The sequence below is a fragment of the Petaurus breviceps genome, unplaced genomic scaffold (genome assembly GCF_028583685.1).
Source record: "Petaurus breviceps papuanus isolate PSGF00001 unplaced genomic scaffold, PetGlider_PUasm1.0 90604, whole genome shotgun sequence".
In the NCBI taxonomy this organism is placed as follows: Eukaryota; Metazoa; Chordata; class Mammalia; order Diprotodontia; family Petauridae; genus Petaurus; species Petaurus breviceps.
The window spans coordinates 3,243,047-3,262,871 of NW_027187285.1; the positions used below are offsets into that span (position 1 = coordinate 3,243,047).

General features: G+C 42.1%; 1 protein-coding gene across 1 annotated transcript in view; it reads right to left on the bottom strand.

Annotated features, from left to right (window-relative positions):
* ESYT3 (extended synaptotagmin 3) overlaps positions 1-19,825 on the bottom strand; it is a 90,829-nt gene that overhangs the window by 26,838 nt on the left and 44,166 nt on the right. The window contains exons 5-11 of the mRNA XM_069063885.1: positions 19,539-19,605; positions 18,586-18,675; positions 15,874-15,929; positions 11,623-11,743; positions 5,544-5,714; positions 1,931-2,013; positions 510-558 (exon numbers count right to left, since the gene is read on the bottom strand). Of these exons, the coding sequence (XP_068919986.1) occupies positions 510-558; positions 1,931-2,013; positions 5,544-5,714; positions 11,623-11,743; positions 15,874-15,929; positions 18,586-18,675; positions 19,539-19,605 (637 nt within the window). The remainder of the gene's footprint in view (positions 1-509; positions 559-1,930; positions 2,014-5,543; positions 5,715-11,622; positions 11,744-15,873; positions 15,930-18,585; positions 18,676-19,538; positions 19,606-19,825) is intronic.

Sequence of the window (19,825 nt, forward strand, 5' to 3'; positions counted from 1 at the left end):
AGAGAGAGAGAGAGAGAGAGAGAGAGAGAGAGAGAGAGAGAGAGAGAGAGAGAGAGAGAGAGAGAGAGCTTGTTCCAATGAGATTTCTGCTAAAGCAGAGTTAATTTTGTATGTGTTTTGTAACCCTTTGGCAATCTTGTGTCTCCTCAGAATATTTTTAAATACATAAAATAAAACACAAAGAATAACCAAGGAACCAAATTATATTGAAAAAGTTATCAAAATATTTTTTAATAGTTCATGGACTCTAGGTTAAGAACTCTTTGCACCCATTTGCAATTGGGATGTCCTTAGAAGACATAGGGGCACCATGTATGTCTGTCTCAGCAGAAAAGGATCATGCCAAAAACTGAAGTAACTGGGGCCCATCCCCATAACCCAGTTCTAAGACTACATCTACTGTTAGATTGGAGGGTTACAAGAGGAAGGGAGGAAAGGTTATTTATGTCTGGGCTGCTGACCTGTCCTGACTCTGAGTCATACTACGAGTCCCATGACAAAGACTTTACCTCATCAACCACACTGTTCTTCATGACATCTCCAAGGTTGATCTGGAGGCTGGAAGACAAAAAGGAACTCTGGTGATCTAGTTCAGGCTCCTAGAGGGCCCTGGCCATTTCCCCCTTAAACTGCCAGCTTCTCTTCACCATAGATACTCTCCTCACTTTATGCCTTTGGATGATTGCGGTCAGGGAAGAGTGCAGCTAGGTGACACAGCAAATAGAGCACTGGGATTGGAATCAGGAAGACTCATCTTCATGAGTTCAAATCCAGCCTCAGAAACTTACTAGCTGTGTGACCTTGGGCAAGTCACTTAACTCTGTTTGCCTCAATTCCTCATTTGCAAAATGAGCTGGAGAAGAAAATGACAAACCACTTTTTGCCAAGAAATATTTGCCAAAAACTCAAAACAAACCTAAATGGGGTCACAAAGAGTTGAATACGACTGAAAAACACCTGAACAATTTTTTTTTTAAATGAGGTAAGGGGGAAAAGGTACAAAGGACTATGCTAAAGTAATTTTGCAAAGTGGTCACATTTTATCTTTAAAGATGCTTGTGAAATCAAAACCCTGGCAAGTTTTATGCAAATATTCATTTAAATTCACACAGTAGTCCTCATGTACAAGTGGGCTTGGCAAAGAATTTCTGGCTTGGCTGCACTCCTAAGACCACAGGCATCAAGGAAGCAGGTCTTCTAGATGAGGCCAGAAGCACCATTCATTTGAATTAACCAAGAGTCCCTCATGCAGCAGGGAAGTGTATGGGTAGGGGGGTGAGATCATAGACTAAGAGCTAGAAGGAAGCTTAGAAGCCCTCTAGTACTCCCTCATCCTACAGATGAGGAAACTGAGGTACAGGAAAGTAGGGGATAATTACCTTAGGGTTTTTTTGTTTTGTTTTTTCTCTTTTTTATTTTTGAGTCAAGACACTTTGGAGGTAGAGGACACTGGAGACATGCAAAATGTCCCAGGAGCTGAAGGTTATAGGGTTGGATTTTTATTTATTTACTTTTTGAGATTAGGTCTTCCTATATTGTCCAAGATGGAAGTGCAGGGGGCCCCTCAAAAGGGACTGCTGATTGTCATTGAAATTTTGATCCACCAACCTGGACTGTCTGTCCCTCCTTAGACATCCTGGTGGCCTCCTTCCTCCCATTGCTTTGTCATCCTGGGGCTAGATTTAGCGCAGACACTTGATTGGCTTTAGCCCTCATGCATCCCAGAACTCCCCAAATCAATCAATCCACCAGCCCAGGAGCTGAGATAACAAGTAAAATCACCAGGCCTCACAAATGGAACAGTTTTCTAATGGTGGAAGAAGGCAACAGAAATCCAAGTCCCTGAGCTCCTCATTCCAACAGCCTGGCACCCCTGAAGTGGCAGTCAGCCTAATTAAAGGAAGTCTGCCACTGTAGGCATTATCCTCACCTGCCCAGGAAGTCATCTTTATCTGTGTCTTCATCATACAAATCCACTTCCAGGTCCTGCCCCGGGACTTCATAAACTATAAACTTCAGAAAGAGAAAAGGTTTCCTTGGCAATGCAATGGGTAGATGGTATATCCTTAGGATTTGCAGCAACTTTCCTGGCAAGTGGAAGAAAAATAGATTTCACCTTCCCCCACCCCCGACTCACATGCCTAACAGTAGCTCTTGTCGTTCATACTTACACCATTTTGGTTTATCTGGGGTGATTATTTCACAAAAGGTTTGCATGCTTTACAAAGTATATGGAGATAATCTCTTCTTAGAAAGTGAGCTGAGGGCAACCAATATGCTTTCCCCAAATCTGTAGTACCCTATATCTAGTGTCAGGTGCTGGTCAGTCTGTCTAGGGCTCAGGTAACTGCTAAAAGGTAACTTCACCCCCGAAAAGTGAGATCATGTGATTTACAGCTGGTGGACCAGTCAGTTCAACTTCTTCATTATACAGATGAAGAAAAATTACTTCTTAGAAACAAATTTTCTCTCAGGTCTCTATGTCCATGTCCCATTGTCCTCTAGGAGGCTCCCATCCTGGTTGGGAATAGGGGAGAAATGACAAAGACAAGGGGAAAGAAAAGGAGGGTTCCTATTTCTGGAGAATGTAGGATGTGGGCAGAGAGGGAGAGCTATTAGGTAACCTAACTCTCCCTCTTTTTCAAAAGGAGAGTATCCAAAAGGGTCAAAGTCATGTTAACAAGGAGGAAGAATAGTCACCTACTAACTCCCTGAACTTGGGACATCTACCTTATTTCTGAGTCTCAGTTTCTTCTGCAAAATGGGGGTCAGGGGACCTTAGATGACCTCTCAGTTCTTGCTCTGTGATAAGTGTGATAATATGACATCTAAGGTCCTTTCCTGCCTTCACATGTTATGATTCTGGATCAGAAATTCTGATGATGGTGACAGGAGATGACAGGTGATGACAGGAGATTCAGAGAGGACAAAGGGAATAGTAGCTTGCAGAAGATTAATTTGCAACCAGTCTTTCTGTTGCTGACTTCCCCCACTGATCAAGATGTGCTGAGTGGGAGGAGGGAGAAGCCTCACTGACCCACAGTCAGGCAGGACTCGCCCCACCCAGGCAAGGTAGGTAGAAGCCCTAATGGCATGATCTAATAGAAGCTCCAGATTGCCTTGTGTATCCAAATCCTGCCCCTTTCCCTCCAGTCAGCTCAGATTAATTTATTACTTGATAAGAAAGGCTCCATTCCTGAGTCTCTTAATTTTCTTCAGCATTCCACACACTGGAAGTTCACTCTATCCTGGACTTCTCATGCTTGAAGTACATACTCCCCTGTAGTCCCTTCCTCTGATTGGCTGGTTCCTCTCAGAACCTCTATTTTAAGGAAAACAACCAGATGAGACATGTCTTCATTTCTCTCTAGGCTACACTCCTGATCCTTTATGTCTTCTCTACTGTCCCCACCTTCTACACACTTTCCAGCTTCTTTTTATGTAGTATTTTTCCAGAATATAAGCCCCTTGAGGGCAGAGGCTATCTTTGCTTCTGCTCCTATTTCTAATGCTTATTGACTTGCCTTGACTTGTCTGGATCTCTGCTTAGCCCCAAGCACATTCTAATTTGTATCATGTCTATTTGTGTCCTGTCCTCATTAGATTATATACTCCTTGAGAGTAGAGGAATTGTTGATTTTCACCTTTGTATCCCCATGTTTGTATCCAACTTTGTATTCAACTTTGTATCTCCAGTCTAGTGCCTGGAATGTAGTAGACATTTAAATGTTTCATGAATTGAATAAGACCCTGTGCCCTTGGATTTCAGTCAGAGAGGGTTCACAAAATACTGCTTGACTTTCCCACCAGTCTCATAATAGCTCTCATTCCACAATAAGAGAAGAGGCTTAAAATGCCAAAATTCCTGAGAGAAGGGCTAAAAAGATTTAAGGGATAAAGTGCTGGTGTCCTGTATAAGTCTGATATTCCCACACAGCACAAGGAAAGAATAAAGTCAAATCTATGGCCATACAACAGCTCTGTCAACACCCAGCCCAGTATTGTGCAACGACCCCAAATCTCACACTCTCCCTTGTGCCAACTTTTGATGTTCAAAGGGATTGGCAAACCTGTGCCCTTGGGTCACTTCCAAACGTTGGATCTAAAGTACCTCGATACTTTGGCTCTATGTTAATACTTCACGATACTCCTGCCTCTAGAAAAGACAACATGGCTGACTGACTGATCAGACTGCCTCAAGATCAGTCAGCAGTCCCTTTCATCCAGTGAAGTGAAGTCCTGTCAGTCAGCAGTCCCTTTCATCCAGTGAAGTCCTGATATCAGGAATTTCTCCTGGGTCTCCTACTAACTGAAACTCCCTTTAGGCAGCCAAGTTTTGGGTTGGTCATGGAAGAACTTAATTCTTAGGGTTTGAAAGTGGTTTGAGTGGCTGAGTGACATGGTGAGGCTCTTCAGGAAGAGAACAGCTAGCTTCCCCTTGGATGGTTTGGTCAATTAGCCTCATGAAAGGATAGGACAGAACCAGACAGACTCTCAAGGCTGCTTATCACTCTGTGAGTCTCTATGAAAGTCATGCTCTAAATTATAGACCACATCACAGCCTTTGATGGTGAGGAGGGAACAAAGTATTAGAAGCAGGTGGAACCAGGAGGGTCCAAAGTTAATAAAAATAAAATGGGGGAGACAGAAGACAATGAAGGTAAATTTTATCTACTCCACAATTCTGTCAAGGGTTATCCCTGATCTACTTGCCAACACCTTGCTCTCTGGTCAGAAATTCTTAACACAAGTTCATAGATTTAGAGCTGACTAGGACTTCAGAGGCCACCTAGTCCAATTTCTCTGGGTTAGGTACAAAAGCAAGAAATCATTGTAAGGTACAAATGTTGCAGAAGGAAAGGATAGCCTTCTCCACTAATTCACAGCATTAGTTCAATCAAAATAACTAGCCATGACACGGAAAGGCAGAGGTCAGAACCCTGAGGCTATTAAATATAGGTCAGCAAAGTTATGAGGACAGCAGGGTGTGGACAGGGTCAGAGACTTCCAAAAAAAAAGTCTGGGAGTGATTCAAGATATGAAATGCAACTCAGAAAGGGCAGTCCTCTGAGAAACACTGCACAAGCTAGGTGGCATAGTGGACGCAGCACCAAATCTGAAATCTAGAAGACCTGTGTTCAAATACCATCCCTGGATACTTACTAGCTGTGTGGCATTTTGTAAGTCACTTAACCTCTCTCTGTTAGCCTCAGTTTCCTCACTTGTAAAATGGGGATAATTATAGCCCTAATCAACCAGGGTTGTTATGAGGATCAAATGAGATAATATTTGTAAAGAATTTAGCACAGTGCCTGGTACATAGTAGGTGCTATGTAAATATGAGCTATTACTATAATTATTAGGGGATCACATAAGGGCATCAGGAACACGGGAGAGGGGAGAGAGAAAGGAGGAATCCTAAACAAACTTCACCTACAGGTTTTCTAAGGGGTAGGTATTCCCACAGAACAGAAAGATATGGACAGCTGGAAAGACAGTCAGACCTAAAAGATTAAAGAGTGAGATTCCGAGGATGCTCTTACCTCAAAAACTTCATTCCAGGTAGGGTTCAAGTTCCTGTACACAGTCTTGCTCCGGAAATTTTGGAGGCCAATAGTCACCAGGGCATATGGGTCTGACTTGCCTTTCAACCCCAGGAAACCGTCCTTTCGTTCTAGTTTATCAGCCTCTACCAAGCGAACTCTGATAACTCCCTGAAAAACACCACCCCAACACCAAGCTGACAGAAACTCTAAACAACAAAGCAATTAGGAAATATCTCCTAGCATTTGATTATTATGACAGTCAATTTTCAAATATCTGTAGGTGGTTAGAACACAGCAAGATTTTTAAACTCAGGGTGGCTTCTTTCCCAGCACCTCCAGCATACCTCTGCTGTTATCTGGGGCATGTTTCAGGACTTTCAATTTAATACTTGTTGTACTTATGGGATCATAGTGGGCAAATCATTTTAGCTTTCTAGGCCTCAGTTTCCTCACTTGTAAAATGAAGAGATTATACTAGATCATTTCTATAAAAGCTTCTAGCTCTAATATTATATGACTCCATGGTTACACATTCCATAATTATATTTTGGGGCGGTAAAGTGGTGCAGTAGATAGAGCACCAAGCCTGGAGTCAGGAAGAATCATCTTCTTGTATTCAAATCTGGCCTCAGACAGGGACAGCTAGGAGGTACAGTGGAGAGAATACCCAACCTGAAGTCAGGAAGACCTATTCCTAAGTTCAAATCTGGCCTCAGATACTAGCTATGGGACTGTGGGCAAGTTACTTCACTTTTGCCTTAGTTCCTCATCTGTAAAATGAGCTGGAGGGATAAATGGCAAAACATTGCAGTGTCTTTGCCAAGAAAAACCCAAGTGGGGTCACAAAGAGTTGGACACAACTGGAATGACTGAACAATAACAAATACATACCAACCACATCATGACAAAAGTGCTTTCCTTTTCTCATTTTACACTGTTGACCACTCTGTCTTTTGCTCTCTGACGTTATATTCTTCTAGCTCTTATTCCACTCTGCCTCCTTTGCTGCCACTCTTTCTCTTCCAGAACCCTAACTAGGTAACACGCCAAAGTTCAGTCTTTAGTACTCTGTTCTTTTTTCTTCCCTTGGAAAGCTGATTCACTCAATGTGACTACTGGCCAGTTACTTAACCTTTCTATGTCTCAGTTTCCTCTTTTGTATAGGGAGGAGGAGGACCAGATGGCCTCTAATTATATGCTCCTACGATTTCAGCATCCACTGGCCATTTCCATTTGAATAGCTTCAAATCCGACATATCTAAATCTCAACTAGACTCCCTTAAAAAACTCATTTCCTCCCCTAACTTTTCTTTTAGTATAGATGTCACTATAATCACTGCATAGGAGGTTACAGGCTCCAAATTGGTTGTTAATGAGACAGAGTGCCTCTCTAAATTTCAAATCCCTGGGATGTTTTCCTGAATATATCAGTGAGATTCTAATCAAAATGTAACTAGTAAAAAAAAAAAAAGTGATACTGATATGCACTTGTTACAGGGGGAAAAAAAAAACTATGACATAGAGGGGACCTAGGTTCAAATTCTGCCTTTGGAGTGGCTAGATGGCGCAGTGAATAAAGTGCTGGCCCTGGAGTCAGGAGGACCTGAATTCAAATCCAGCCTGAGACACAACTCACACACACACACACACATAAACACACAAAACTAGCCGTGTGACCTTGGGAAAGTCACTTAGCTCTAATTGCCCTACTTTCCCCCCTCCAAAAAAGCAAAAAAAAAAAAAAATCTGCCTTAGATGCTTAATAGTTAGGTGAAGCAGTAATGTAATCTGAGACTCAGTTTCCTCATCTGCAAAATGGGGTTAATACTTGTAGTGCCTAGTTCACAGGGTTTTTGTGATAATCAAATCAAATGTTGTTCAGTTGTTTTTTTAGTCACGTCTGACTCTTCATGACCCCATTTGGGTTTTTCTTGGCAAAGATACTGGAGTGGTTTGCCATTTCCTTCCCAGCTCATTTTATAGTTGAAGAACTGAGGCAAACAAGGGAAGTGACTTGCCCAGGTCACAGTTACTAAGTGTTTGAGGCTGGATTTGAACTCGGGGAGATGAGTTTTCTTGACTCCAGGTTCAATCCTCTATTCATTGTATCACCTAGATGCCTATCAAATAAAAAAAAAAGGTATATTTTTTTAATATCAAAATGCTATATACACATCCACTATTATTACTGATACCATTGCATGGTATTGCCAAGGTTTTTTTTACTTGTTCCACTTTTTCTCCTTAAAGCAATCTTGTCCCCATTTTCTACACTTATCTAAACACTTTCTATCCAAGATGCAGCTCAAATTCAGTGCCTTGTGAATAGGATGCACCAAATGAATATTTTTTATTTGAATCAAATTCCATCTCTTTCATAAAACATTTCCCAACCACTATAGTAGCAAAAAGAATGCCTGGCCAGGGTGGGGGAGGCGGGGGGTGGGGGTGGGGGTGGGAAGTGAGCTACAGGCTTTTCTATTGCATTCAGGCAGGATGTTTATTATTTGAGTGAAGGGAACCCCACAGAGTGGATCGTTTGTCTAGTAATAGCCCAGACTAGCTATTTTCCCCCAACACTTTTCTAACCAACATCATTCAGTTTCCTTTTAAATCAGTCAGTTCTACTTAGTTTCCTTATTTGTCCTGCCTGAAGATGCAGTATCAAAAGGCTGGCTAGTTAGGAGACCTTTATTATAAAACACATTTCACTGTGGCATTGCTTTCATGACTTTAAAATCCCAGTGGTGGTTTATTTCTTTCTAGATAATTTTGCCTGCAGTAAGGGTAAACTACCATGAGATGGTGGTGATGCTTCAATCACATGGTTCCAAAGAACAGTCTTAAGATCCAGATCAGAAGTATGGTCTTTACTATTTTTCTTTATAAATAAAGAGAAATCTTTATTAATTAAATTAATTAATTAAAAATTAAATAAATTAAAGAACATTCTTCATCCAAGGACATAATCTTTTTTGAATATTCCTAATTGGTTCAGAATATCTTGCCTATGGTCACACAGCAAATGTCAAAGGCCGGATTGAAACTGGGCTTTTTTGTTGTAGAGAAGGTCAGATCTTTGTCAGGAAAGAGGTGGAATAAATCGCATATCCATGGCTGCCCCTCTATCCACAAAGGAAAATGGAAAGTGGTAATTTGTTCTGCTTGACTTGTAACAGGAGTTTTATTTTTCTTTCTTTTTCAGCTGGGGTGAGTGGTTGGGAGGGAGAGAACACAAATTTTTGCTGAATGAAAAAAAAATTAGCTTTAAAAAATGACAGGCAAGGTTAAACTTATTTGAGGTTGTATAGGTGTACATAGAAACACAGAGGTGGATTTCAGTTCAGGAAGAGAGGGATGTTATTAAAATGTCCTCTTCCGTGCTTATGATCTGGAACCAAATGCATTAAGGTGATGTAATGCATGACTGAGTGTGGCATATCACAGATGAGTGAGAATCTATGCCGGATAGCTAAGGCGGACAGTATAGTGGTAAATTTGCTGCGTAGTAGTTTCAGTCTTCATGACTCTATTTGTGGTTTTCTTGACAAAGATAATGGAGTGGTTTGCCATTTCCTCCTCCAGCTCATTTCACAGATGAGAAAAATTGAGGCAAAGAGGGTTAAGTGACTTACCCAGGGTCACACAGCTAGTAAAGAGTCTGAGGCTGGGTTTGAACTCAGAAAGATATCTCCCTCTCTCCAGGTTTGACACTCTGTCCTCTGTGACACTTAGTAGCCTGATATGATTTCCCATTGTTAGTGAGACACTAACTTCCTACCCTATATTGGACTTTATACATTTTAATTTAATTGTTTCTTAATTGCTAATTGCTTGCCTTCTCAATGAGGGTAGAGAAAAAGTAACAAGGGAGAGAATTTGAAATTCAAAATTTAAATTAAAAAAAATTTAAAAATGTTTTTACATGTAATGGGAAAAATAAAATCTTAAATATATATTTAAAAAGAGTTACATAGAATGAGGACATATAGAAGAGTTATACTGATAATGATCATCTCAAGAATACATCAAAGAACTGAATTGCAAGCTCAATTGCTAGAATTGAAAATTGGAAGCTTTGGTTTAAATTGTGTTTAAATAGGCAGTTGCATGCTGATGGCTCTTGAATCTCTCTGGTTTAAGTGAATCTGACTGGATGACCTCCTTGGGTTAAGAGGTGACAAAACCCCTTCTGAGGCAGCTGGACCAATTCCCCCTTTCGATTTGGGGCCCGAGTCTCATCTAGGTTGTCCCGTACTTCGGGGACATATTCACAAACCATATTCACAAACCCTCAAGGAATGTTCAAGTTGGAGAAGACGTTAGAGGTTACCTAGTTCAACCCCTTCATGTTACCAGTAAGGAAACTGAGGCCCAGAAAGGTGATGCTACTTGGTCAGGGCACGATTTAAAACCAGATCTTCTGGCAACAAATCGAGTGCTCTTTCCATTATGTCACCACATCCTTGAGCTTTAGACCTGGAAGAACTGACAGGAGGGAGAAGCAGCTCAATAAGCTGTTTTAAAGTGGGCAAAATGGTGGCCAAAGATGAGCATTCACTGCATATACTTTTGGCAAGGAGGCAGATGGTATGAACAAGAAGGCTGTCCAGTAAGAATCCAGATACCGCTAGAAGGAAATTCCCTGAGAAGGACAAATAAAGCAGCCATCAAGAATGAGAGCAGGCAAACAGGACTGAAAAAAACAAACAGTAGCTTTGGAGTAGCAAGGGAGATTAGAAGAGATATTTGCCAAAGGATAGGTATTGAATGAGAAAACCTGAGCTGAACTAATGAAAGCAAATCTGAAGACCTATAAGGATGGTTAAGCCCCTCCAAGGGTCAGAGCTCCCAGCTTCCCAACAAAGAGGCACAGCACACAAAGAAAAGAAAGCTGAGATTGAACTAACTTCAGTCTCAAGCTCAGCGACACATTTCCTCATTCCTTTCCTGCCCAGGTGTGCTGTTTCTCACTTAGTAAAATCTGACCAGGCAGTGAACCAAACAGTCCCCCCTCCCTGGGAAGCCACTAGATTCTTTTCTTAGACATGTCTGCTGGCAGATCAGAGGGGCCAGAGAAGGATAGGTTTACATACCAGTGTGACTACACAAGAGAACACAATGTGGCATAGTGGATAGACTTCCAGGCCTGGAGCCAGACAGACCTGAGTTCAAATCTGCTTCAGACACTTACTAGCTGTGTGACCTTGGACAAGTCACTCAACACTTTGGCCTCAGCTTCATCACCTATATAATTAACTGGGGAAGGAAATGGCAAAGCATTCCAGTACCTTTGTCAAGAAAAGCCCAAATGTGGTCACAGAGAGTCGGACATGACTGAAAAAGACTGAATAACAACGACCACAAAAAAAGGCCTCTCTCTGGCCCTATAATAAAAAAGCCCTCGAGGCTCAAGGGTAGCTTCCAATCCAAAGAAGCATGGAAAAACTTAGATGGACTGATGCAAATGAAGAAAGCAGAACCAGGAAAACCACATATACCGTTACAACAATGTAAGAGAAAAAAAAATAAAATTGAATTCTGTAATTGTGGTCATCAAGCTTGGCCTGGAAAAGAAGGGAGGCCCAAACCCATCTCCCTGCACTGTTTGCAGAAGTGGGGGACTCTGGTTGTGGAGCACTGCACACACTTTAGATGCAGTTGACTTGTCTGGTTAGTTTTGCCCCACTGCTTCTCATTCTCTTTTTATCCATTTTTCATTACAATAGATGGTTCTCTAGGTGGCAGAGAATGGAGGGATATATCTGGGAAATCAAAGTGATATAAAAACAAAAAATAGCAATAAAATTTAAAAAAGGAAAAAAAAAGTACTTTTCTTTCCTTGTGAAGGAGTTTTTTGCCTCCATATTGTCTCATGTAAATGGCAACATTCCTTGCATGAAGGAAGGAACAAAAAAGGGAGTCTTCCCAATTTACACATGGAGAAGCCATGTCCAGCTTCCCTAACACTAGCCCAGACCACGTCACAGACTGAGAACTGGAGCCCTGTGCCAAACATGGTTTGGCCTGATTTCTCTGTCCCCTCTCTCTGGAAAGGCCTGAATTGGGCACTCACGCAGGGCAGCGGGAACCGAAGGTTAGTTATGTTCAGCCCTTTCTTCACGGGGACCGTCACTCTGTTTGGCAGCACGAGGTGTGCAGCGATGAGGTCTTCAAACATGCTGTCCGACACGTCACTGGGGGGCAATAGGAACACAGGCTGTGATGGTGATGTCATGCCCATCAAAGATGATACACTTTAGTTCCACACCTCACACCCTCTGAATTACAAACGAAATACAATCATTGCTGTCATGATTATGAAATTGATATGTTATCTGCAATAGTAGATTATTCATGATGTCCTGTCACCTCTTGTCCCAGATGGACACAGCCAGCTGCCAAATCAACAGGGCCAGACGAAGGAGGACATGAGGGCACAAGGGGAAAGAGTATGTCTAAGAACTTGTGTACTCATAGGGATGGTTACTTCTTTCACCCCTTTCTTCTTTTTGGTCTCCTTCCTTTTATTTTCCTTTCCATTTCTCTTCTTTTCCCTTAAAAAAAGTAAAGACTAGTTCTCCCTATCTCATCTGGGCTGAAAGTGTAGAATCTATTCAAGGGTCCAGCCCACTACTGATTAGCTTGGGAGATTTTAACCTGTTTCCCTCTCTACCTGAGTTGGTTTGCTTCTCCTTAGGGAACCTGGTGGCCCCTTGCTCCTAAGGGCTCATAATATTAGTGCTGAACTTAGTCCAGATACCCAAATGACATATTCCTCACTGCAGGTCAGAGATTTGTTCGCCTCAGCTTCCTGGGTAGCTGAGATTATAGGTATGTACCACCATGCATGGCATCATATTAATTTTCTCTCTCTTTCTTTCTTTCTTTCTTTCTTTCTTTCTTTCTTTCTTTCTTTCTTTCTTTCTTTCTTTCTTTCTTTCTTTCACTTTTTTTGGAGGGGGGAAGGCAGGGCAATTGGGATTACATGACTTGCCCAAGGACACACAGCTAGTAAGTTTTAAGTGTCTGAGGCCGGATTTGAACTCAGGTCCTCCTGACTCCAAGGCTGGTGCTCTATTTACTGTGCCACCTAGCTGCCCCATCAGATTAATTTTCAAAGTGAAATATAAATGTTTTGAATTTTTCCAATTTGCTCTCTCAATTTCCCCTAGTTTAGATAACGATCTATTTGTTTTCATAATGACTGACATTAAGAATATGAAAGTTATATAAGAGATAGTTGAAAAAGCAACTTTAAAGCAAAGTAGTTTTTAGGTAGAAATTCAATATTAAGACAGATGCCTTGAGAAAATTGACTCTAACACCTCACATGCCTCCATATTACTCGTCATGTGACCCCTGGCAAGTAATTTAACCTTACTAGGTGGACCTCATTTTCCTAACTTGAAAAATGAGGGATTGGACTTTTATCACCTTGAAGTTCTCATCCAATTCTAAAATCCTTGCTCCCTAAAACCTGGTCTGATTCATGCCAAAGAACAGTAGAAGAATGAATAGGGATTATGGAGGTCCTTGGCATAGTGTATACATATATGCATGTTTTAATGAATATGTGCACACATACATGCCTATGTGCATGCTGTCACATACATGTGTGAATGTGCATACATAGTAGTCAAGCATCATGGTAACCCCTAGGAGTAAGGTTAACTTGAGAGAGCTCAGAACTTTGAGACAACTCAGTTGCACCCTCAAGGCTGAGGGTAATATCACTAAAGGATTTACATACTGGGCATAGAATCATAAGATCATAAACTTAGGGCTGGAATGACGTCTGAGGCCATCTAGTCCAACTCTTCCATTTTTACAGCTCAGGAAACTGAGGCCCATAAAGATAAATGATTTGCCTTGGATCACCAAGGTAGTGAAAATCAGGGCCAGGATTCAAACCTAGGTTCAAATCCAGCATTTTCCCCACTGTACCTGGCAAAACAGACCAAAGAATTTAGAGAAGGGATCCAATAAGTGGTTTTTTTTGGGGGGGGGGGGGGAAAAAGAGGATGACAGTAGAGGGAAGTGTGGCAATTTGGAAGGGCAGAGTCAGGAGGCAATAGAGTACCTAAACAGCTTTGTTTTCTTTCTCTTTTCGAGACCCAAACTCCCTGAAATGGTAGGTACCTTCTCCTTCACTGAATGTGGTATGGCATTCTCATTCACATCTCCCAACTCATAGGATGACAGTCTTCTCTGTAAGGTAGGTAGCCCTGGGTCTCCTCCTACCTGAACTATCTCTGCTGATTCTCACTGAAAGGGTAGGGAGGAAAGGGCATTTCTCACTGCATTAAATAAGCATCTCTCACCAACCTCTCTAATCCTCCCCCTGCCCAACCCCACCCTATTAAACTCCACAGAGAATATTGGTCAGAAGGTAAGATGCAGGAAATCACAGGGCAGAGCTGAACAGTTCAGGATGCAGAGACAGGCTTATGAGGGGTGTTGACCCAGGACAGGATCTCTGAAGAAACAGAATGGCATTCAGATCCTGGCCTATTATGTGAGTTATATGGTAGCATTGCTCAGACCGAAAAGAAATGATTCTGGTCACCATGAATTGTGGTTCAGAAGATAAACTGTCCACAATGCTAGATTTCCCACTAGGCAGGCTGTTCACATGGATTTAAAAACTTAAAAAGTCAGCGAGGACCAAAATCCCTCTTACTCTCACTGACCAACAAGGTGCTTCCTACGCCACAGCAGGAACCAGCTCAAGGGAAGGCCGGAATTTATAGCTATTGCACTAAGTAAGCAAATTCCACCCTGTTCTGGTCCAACCTGTATTTCCCAGGAAGGCATGTTTATATTAAATAGTTACTCAGCTTCTATAAAGCAGTCAATATTTTCTATTTAGCTACCAAGGGAGAGTCTGAAGGTAGCAGCTCTTTGATTGGGATTTTCTACAGTGGCAGTCTCCTAGGGAGACCCTCACTCTAGAATCTCTCTCCCCTGCCCCACCAATCCCACTCTATGCCCTTACATATGTTTGTGGCGTATAAGCTATGGGCTGAGGGCAGCGAACACATCTTTCCTATTAGACATGGAGATCCTTGAGGGCAGGGCCCATGTTTCCTCCTTTCTCTGGACCCCGTCATGATATCCAATATCATACTGCTTATGCAGTGGGTGGGTGCTCAGGACTGACCTTAGAGTGGGAATGGGGGTGGTGGAAGTCAGCTGTATTTATCTTTCATATGAAGAAAAAAAAGGGAATTGGGGGCTGTGTTTTCACTTTGGCTTTTCTCAGTCTCAAAGAATTAGTCATAGAATCAGAGGTAGAAGTGACCTCCAAAGATCTGATTATGCAGCCCTCTTTTAGGACAGTGTAGATGGGAGCTTGTCATCCTTATTTTAATAGACCTGTAACCTCAATAAATCATAAGATAAAGGGTTGGCTACAAGTTAAAAGATCATTTCATCCAGGTCCCTCATTTTACAGATAAGAATACAAAGCTGGCATGGGAACTCAGTGCTTTGTAAAGTGTCAGCACACAAGAGGTGATTAAGAAATGCTTGCTGACTTGAATCCAAGTAGTTTGACACTAAATCCTGTGCTTTTCCCCCACTATGTAATACTGTTTCCCTGTTTGAATTTCAAGAGTTTTTTTTAAGTTATTTCCAACTAAATGTTTAAAGTGCCCAAAGGGAGTTTCAGTTAGCAAGAGCCCAAGTTGGACTATAAAACAGCGTGAGGTAGTGGATTAAATGCTGGATTTAAGGTTAGGAAAACCTTTGTTTTGTTTGACACTTACTAGTTGGATTACCCCAGACAAGTCACTTAACCTCTCTTTGTTTCCCTTTCTTAAATTTCTTTTCTTTTTTTTTTTTGGAGGGGGGAAGGTAGGGCAATTGGGGTTAAGTGACTTGCCCAAGGTCACACCGTTAAGTATCTGAGGCAGATTTGAACTCAGGTCCTCCTGACTCTAGACCTGGAACTCTTTACCTCTGGTTCTATGACTCCCCAATATGAGGCTTACACTGCTTCTCATGAGTAGGGATGAGTACAGCAGCTGGCTGGCTACTTGGGAAGATGTCTGTGAGAACCAGCAGACTGCCTGCTCCCTCTAGGGTCAGGACCAGGGTGGTCAGTGCTGACTTGAAGATAAAATGTCAAGATGTTACAGAGCCAACAGCGGGACTGGACCCAAGGGGGCCAAGTTTGCCATTGCTCTAAAGCTGAAAGTTGGCCCAAGGGAGAGTGGGGGGGTGGCCCTGGAGAATGACTGCACAGTTAGGCTGAGTGCTGACAGCTGCGTGCGCTGGCCCCAGGCCCTGGGCAGAGTAGCTCTCTGAGGACAGCGGCACTTACTTGATGCCTGGAGCATCTAGGAGGTTCATCAGGCCCGTCCAGTTTATCTGCAGGTGCTGCAAGAGACCAGAGGAGAAACCAGTCACACCGGGGAATGAAGAGAGAGTAGACATTCAGTGAGCTGAGGGAAATATTGAAACAAACCAACATGGAAAAAGACAGAACTCCGGATAAAAAACTGTCTACCCCGCTAGACCCTTGGTCCTAAAGAACAGACCTTACAGGGAAAGGGTCTCACCTTAAGTCCTAACAATGTATTTTATCCCCAGTGCTTAGCATGGTACATGGCAAACAGAAGATACTTCAAGGGGCGGCTAGGTGGTGCAGTGAATAGAACACTGGCTCTGGAGTCAGGAGGACCTGAATTCAAATCCAGCCTCGCACACTTGACACACTTACTAGCTGTGTGACCTTGGGCAAGTCACTTAAACCCAATCGCCTTGCCCCTCCAAAAACAAACAAAACAAAACCACTTCATACATGTGTTTTCATCCATTCACTCTCTATAAAGGGTGTGTGGTCTCAACATGGAGAAGAGAATGAGTTGCTGTGTTTCTACATGAAGCTGTGTCCTATGAAGCCAATCTCTTTATTTTCTTCCCCACTCTCTAAATCTCCTCCAATTTTGACTCTTGCTTCTTCTGGGGATAGGCTGGAATAACCATTTCCTGCTCCCATGAGTCTCTTCTCCTGCTTATTCTCTGTCTTGATCATCCGCTTCCTATAAAATCTCCCGTCCTGGGCAGCTCTATTTTATAAAGTATAGTCAACAAGCCTAGTTCTTGTCTGACACTGTCTCTCTACCACACACAGGAAAAGGTAGATGTTGAAGGGGCGGCAGTGCAAAAAGAATACTTTAAAACATGAGGTGCCGTCTCATTAGCAGTATGTCCCAGGAGAGGGGGACTTCCGGCCTTCCACCATGCATGTAACAGGTACCGACTCCTGCTTGTAGCTGACCAGATGTGTGACTCATCACCTGGGCAGATCAGAGATGGTAATAAATTCCCTCTCTGATTCGGGCCGTGTGTGTCTCAGTGCTAGAGGGGCCTGGCACTTTGAGAAGATGAAAGAGTCCCTTTATTGGCTGCTGAGCAGGACTGCTAGTGACTCAGAAGATGTTTAAAAGGGAGTGACTACATTCTAAGACTATATCAACTGAGCTGGGGTGGGGGGGCAGGGAACCACATCCTTCTACCCTCCCCCCCCCCCCGCTCTCTTTCCAAAATTGGGAGGGCAACTTTGATCATGCCCCTGTTGAACCCCCTGTGGTATTCAAAGTCAACATATTTCCTAGGCCCAACCATATTTCAACCCTGCTACTCTTTTCCTGCCCTCTATGTCCTAAGTTTAGTTCTCTAGTATCAGACTCCATCAGCACCCTCCCCTCCAAAGGTATAGGGCAGAGAGAGGACAAGTTGAGCATGTTAAACTTTCTTTAGTTTTATAAGGTCCTCAAGGACAAGAAAGATGTCATGCCTAGAGCAATGGAATCTCAGAGTTGGAAAGGATCCATCCAATTCCATGACAATAATATACAGCTAGAATTTATATAGCCCTACTATGTGCTTTACAAATATTATCTCATTTGATACCTAATACCTACTCTATATGTCTTGGACAAGAGGTCATACAGTCCCTGCTTGAACATGTCTAGTGACAAGGAACTTACTACTTGAGAAGGCAGTTCTGAAAAAGGATGTTCCATTGTGAATTTATCCTATAATAATAATTCTATTTGACTTTATAATATAATATATATTTATAATTATATAAAATATATTATATCATAAATTATATATATAATTTATAATGTAATATATAATAATTCTATTATGACTTTATCCCTTACATTGATGTCTACTTTACTGGAATTCCTCTGGTCCCAATTCTGCAACCTGTAGCAATACAGAAGAAGCTTCCCATCTCTTTCACATGACATCCACCCAATGGTCACCTTCCCTTTAAGTCTTCTTTTCTTCAGGCTAATTACACCCAGTTCCTTCAAGTAATTCTTGTCTAGTGTGACCATAAGACTCTTCACTATTCTGACTGCCTTTCTCCGGACCTATATGAGCTTGTCAACATCCTGCTTACAAAGTGATGTCCAGAATGTAATACTGTAGATATGGCTGGACCAGCATAAACTTCTGGACCTTCCTGCCAGCTGGTGGGAAAATGGCTGCCATGGAGGGAAACCTACACTCTTGCCTCTGTCCTTGGAGCTGCCTGCATGATTATTCACAGGGCTTAGATGAGATGGGAGTCAACAACTCCATTTCTTCTGATGAGATATAGGACCACCAGGCCTTCCTGTCTGCCACTGACCCCACTTTGATGCACTTTTAGAACTTAGGGGCCCTTTCCTCTGCTCTAAAGCTGAGCTTTCTTTGATGTGTGATCTTTTCCAATTAGAGTGTGAGCTCCTTGAGATCAGGGAATGTCTGGCTTTTTCTAATTTTAGCCTCAGTGCTTAGCATTCATTCATTCATCCATCCATCCATTCATTCATTCATCCATTCATTGATCCAATCTCCTCATTTTAGCAGTGAGGAAATGAAGGCCCAGACATGAATGTAATTCTCCTATTTCTCCAAGGTCTAGCACAGAGTAGATATTCAAATGCAGCATTTTGAAGGTGATCAGGATATCCCTTTCCATTGTTCAGTTATCCATCCAAACCTTACCCCAACCCCCCAACTCCAAACTTACAGGTTTTTGAAGGAAAAATAGAGTCACAGCTCCTATAAACGGCTTATCAAAAAGGAGAGGCTCAAGGATCACACGTAGGGTGCCCTGTAACTGTGATACACAAAAAACAAACCTCTAGTGAGTTTAAGACCTGAACCCTGGCCCCTCACTGTAGGCCATCACCAGATAACCTCCAGTCTTTACCCAGCATCCTCTTCAAACTCAGCCAGTCTTATCCTCCATCCATCCATCGATTAATCTATCTACAAGTCTTATTACTGTCATAATCCTTGCTTCTGTTGCTACATAAAGACTCATCTAAGTCATTTGCCCCCTAGACTATGTATAGACTGTGTCCATAAATGGATGTGAATATTGATGCTGAGTCCCATGAGGCCATCAAATGAAAGGAATGCAGAAATTTTACCAAGTCACGTCTATTCTCCTTCCATTCTTCTCCCTACTTCTGACCCTCATGTCTTTCCCTGGATTCTGATGGCCCAGGACAGCAGCCTCAACCCAAATCTTGACACAGAGATTCAGAAACATGGCAAGACTAGCCTTTGTTTTTTAATCCATTGACTCTTGAGATTGGGTCCTTGCTTTGCAAGTTTCTTTCACTCTTTGTATTGGGTTTTCTTACTTTCTCCTTCTCTTATCTTCCTTTCTAACTAATCCCTTGTCATTTCTCCTCCAAAGGATTCTCCCCCACTAGTTCCAAGTGCTTCTCCTGAGTGAATTTTTATAAAGTTGTTTTTTTTAAATTAGGAATTTGTCAGACTTTAACAAATGTGAACATTTTCTCATTCTCAGTCAGACTATGAAAATCTTCTCTGCAATCCAAACCCAGAATAATCCTTAGAACATGAGTTTTTTCTCTCCATGTAACCAAACTCTCATCTTTAACTTGAATCCTTCTCTGCTCCCTCCCCTGTTCTCTTACTCTCTTTCTTGCCCCCCAAGAAAATACCTACCTGTATACCATTCACCCCAGCAGGCATTTTTTGTAACTCCACACTGATTTCGCAGTCTCCTATGTAGCTGAAAGGGAAGGAGGAACACATAGCATTAACCCCAGTGGCTAGACAGATTGTTCTGTTCTAGTTTCACTTACGGAATCCCAGAATTCCGGATTTCAGATGAGGCATTCTAGTGGTCATCTAGTCTCTTGCTTGAAAATCTCTTGTGATAGGATATTCATTGGCTCTAATTTTAAGAAATTTTTCCTTATATCAAACCCAAACTTTACTCTCTGAGCCTT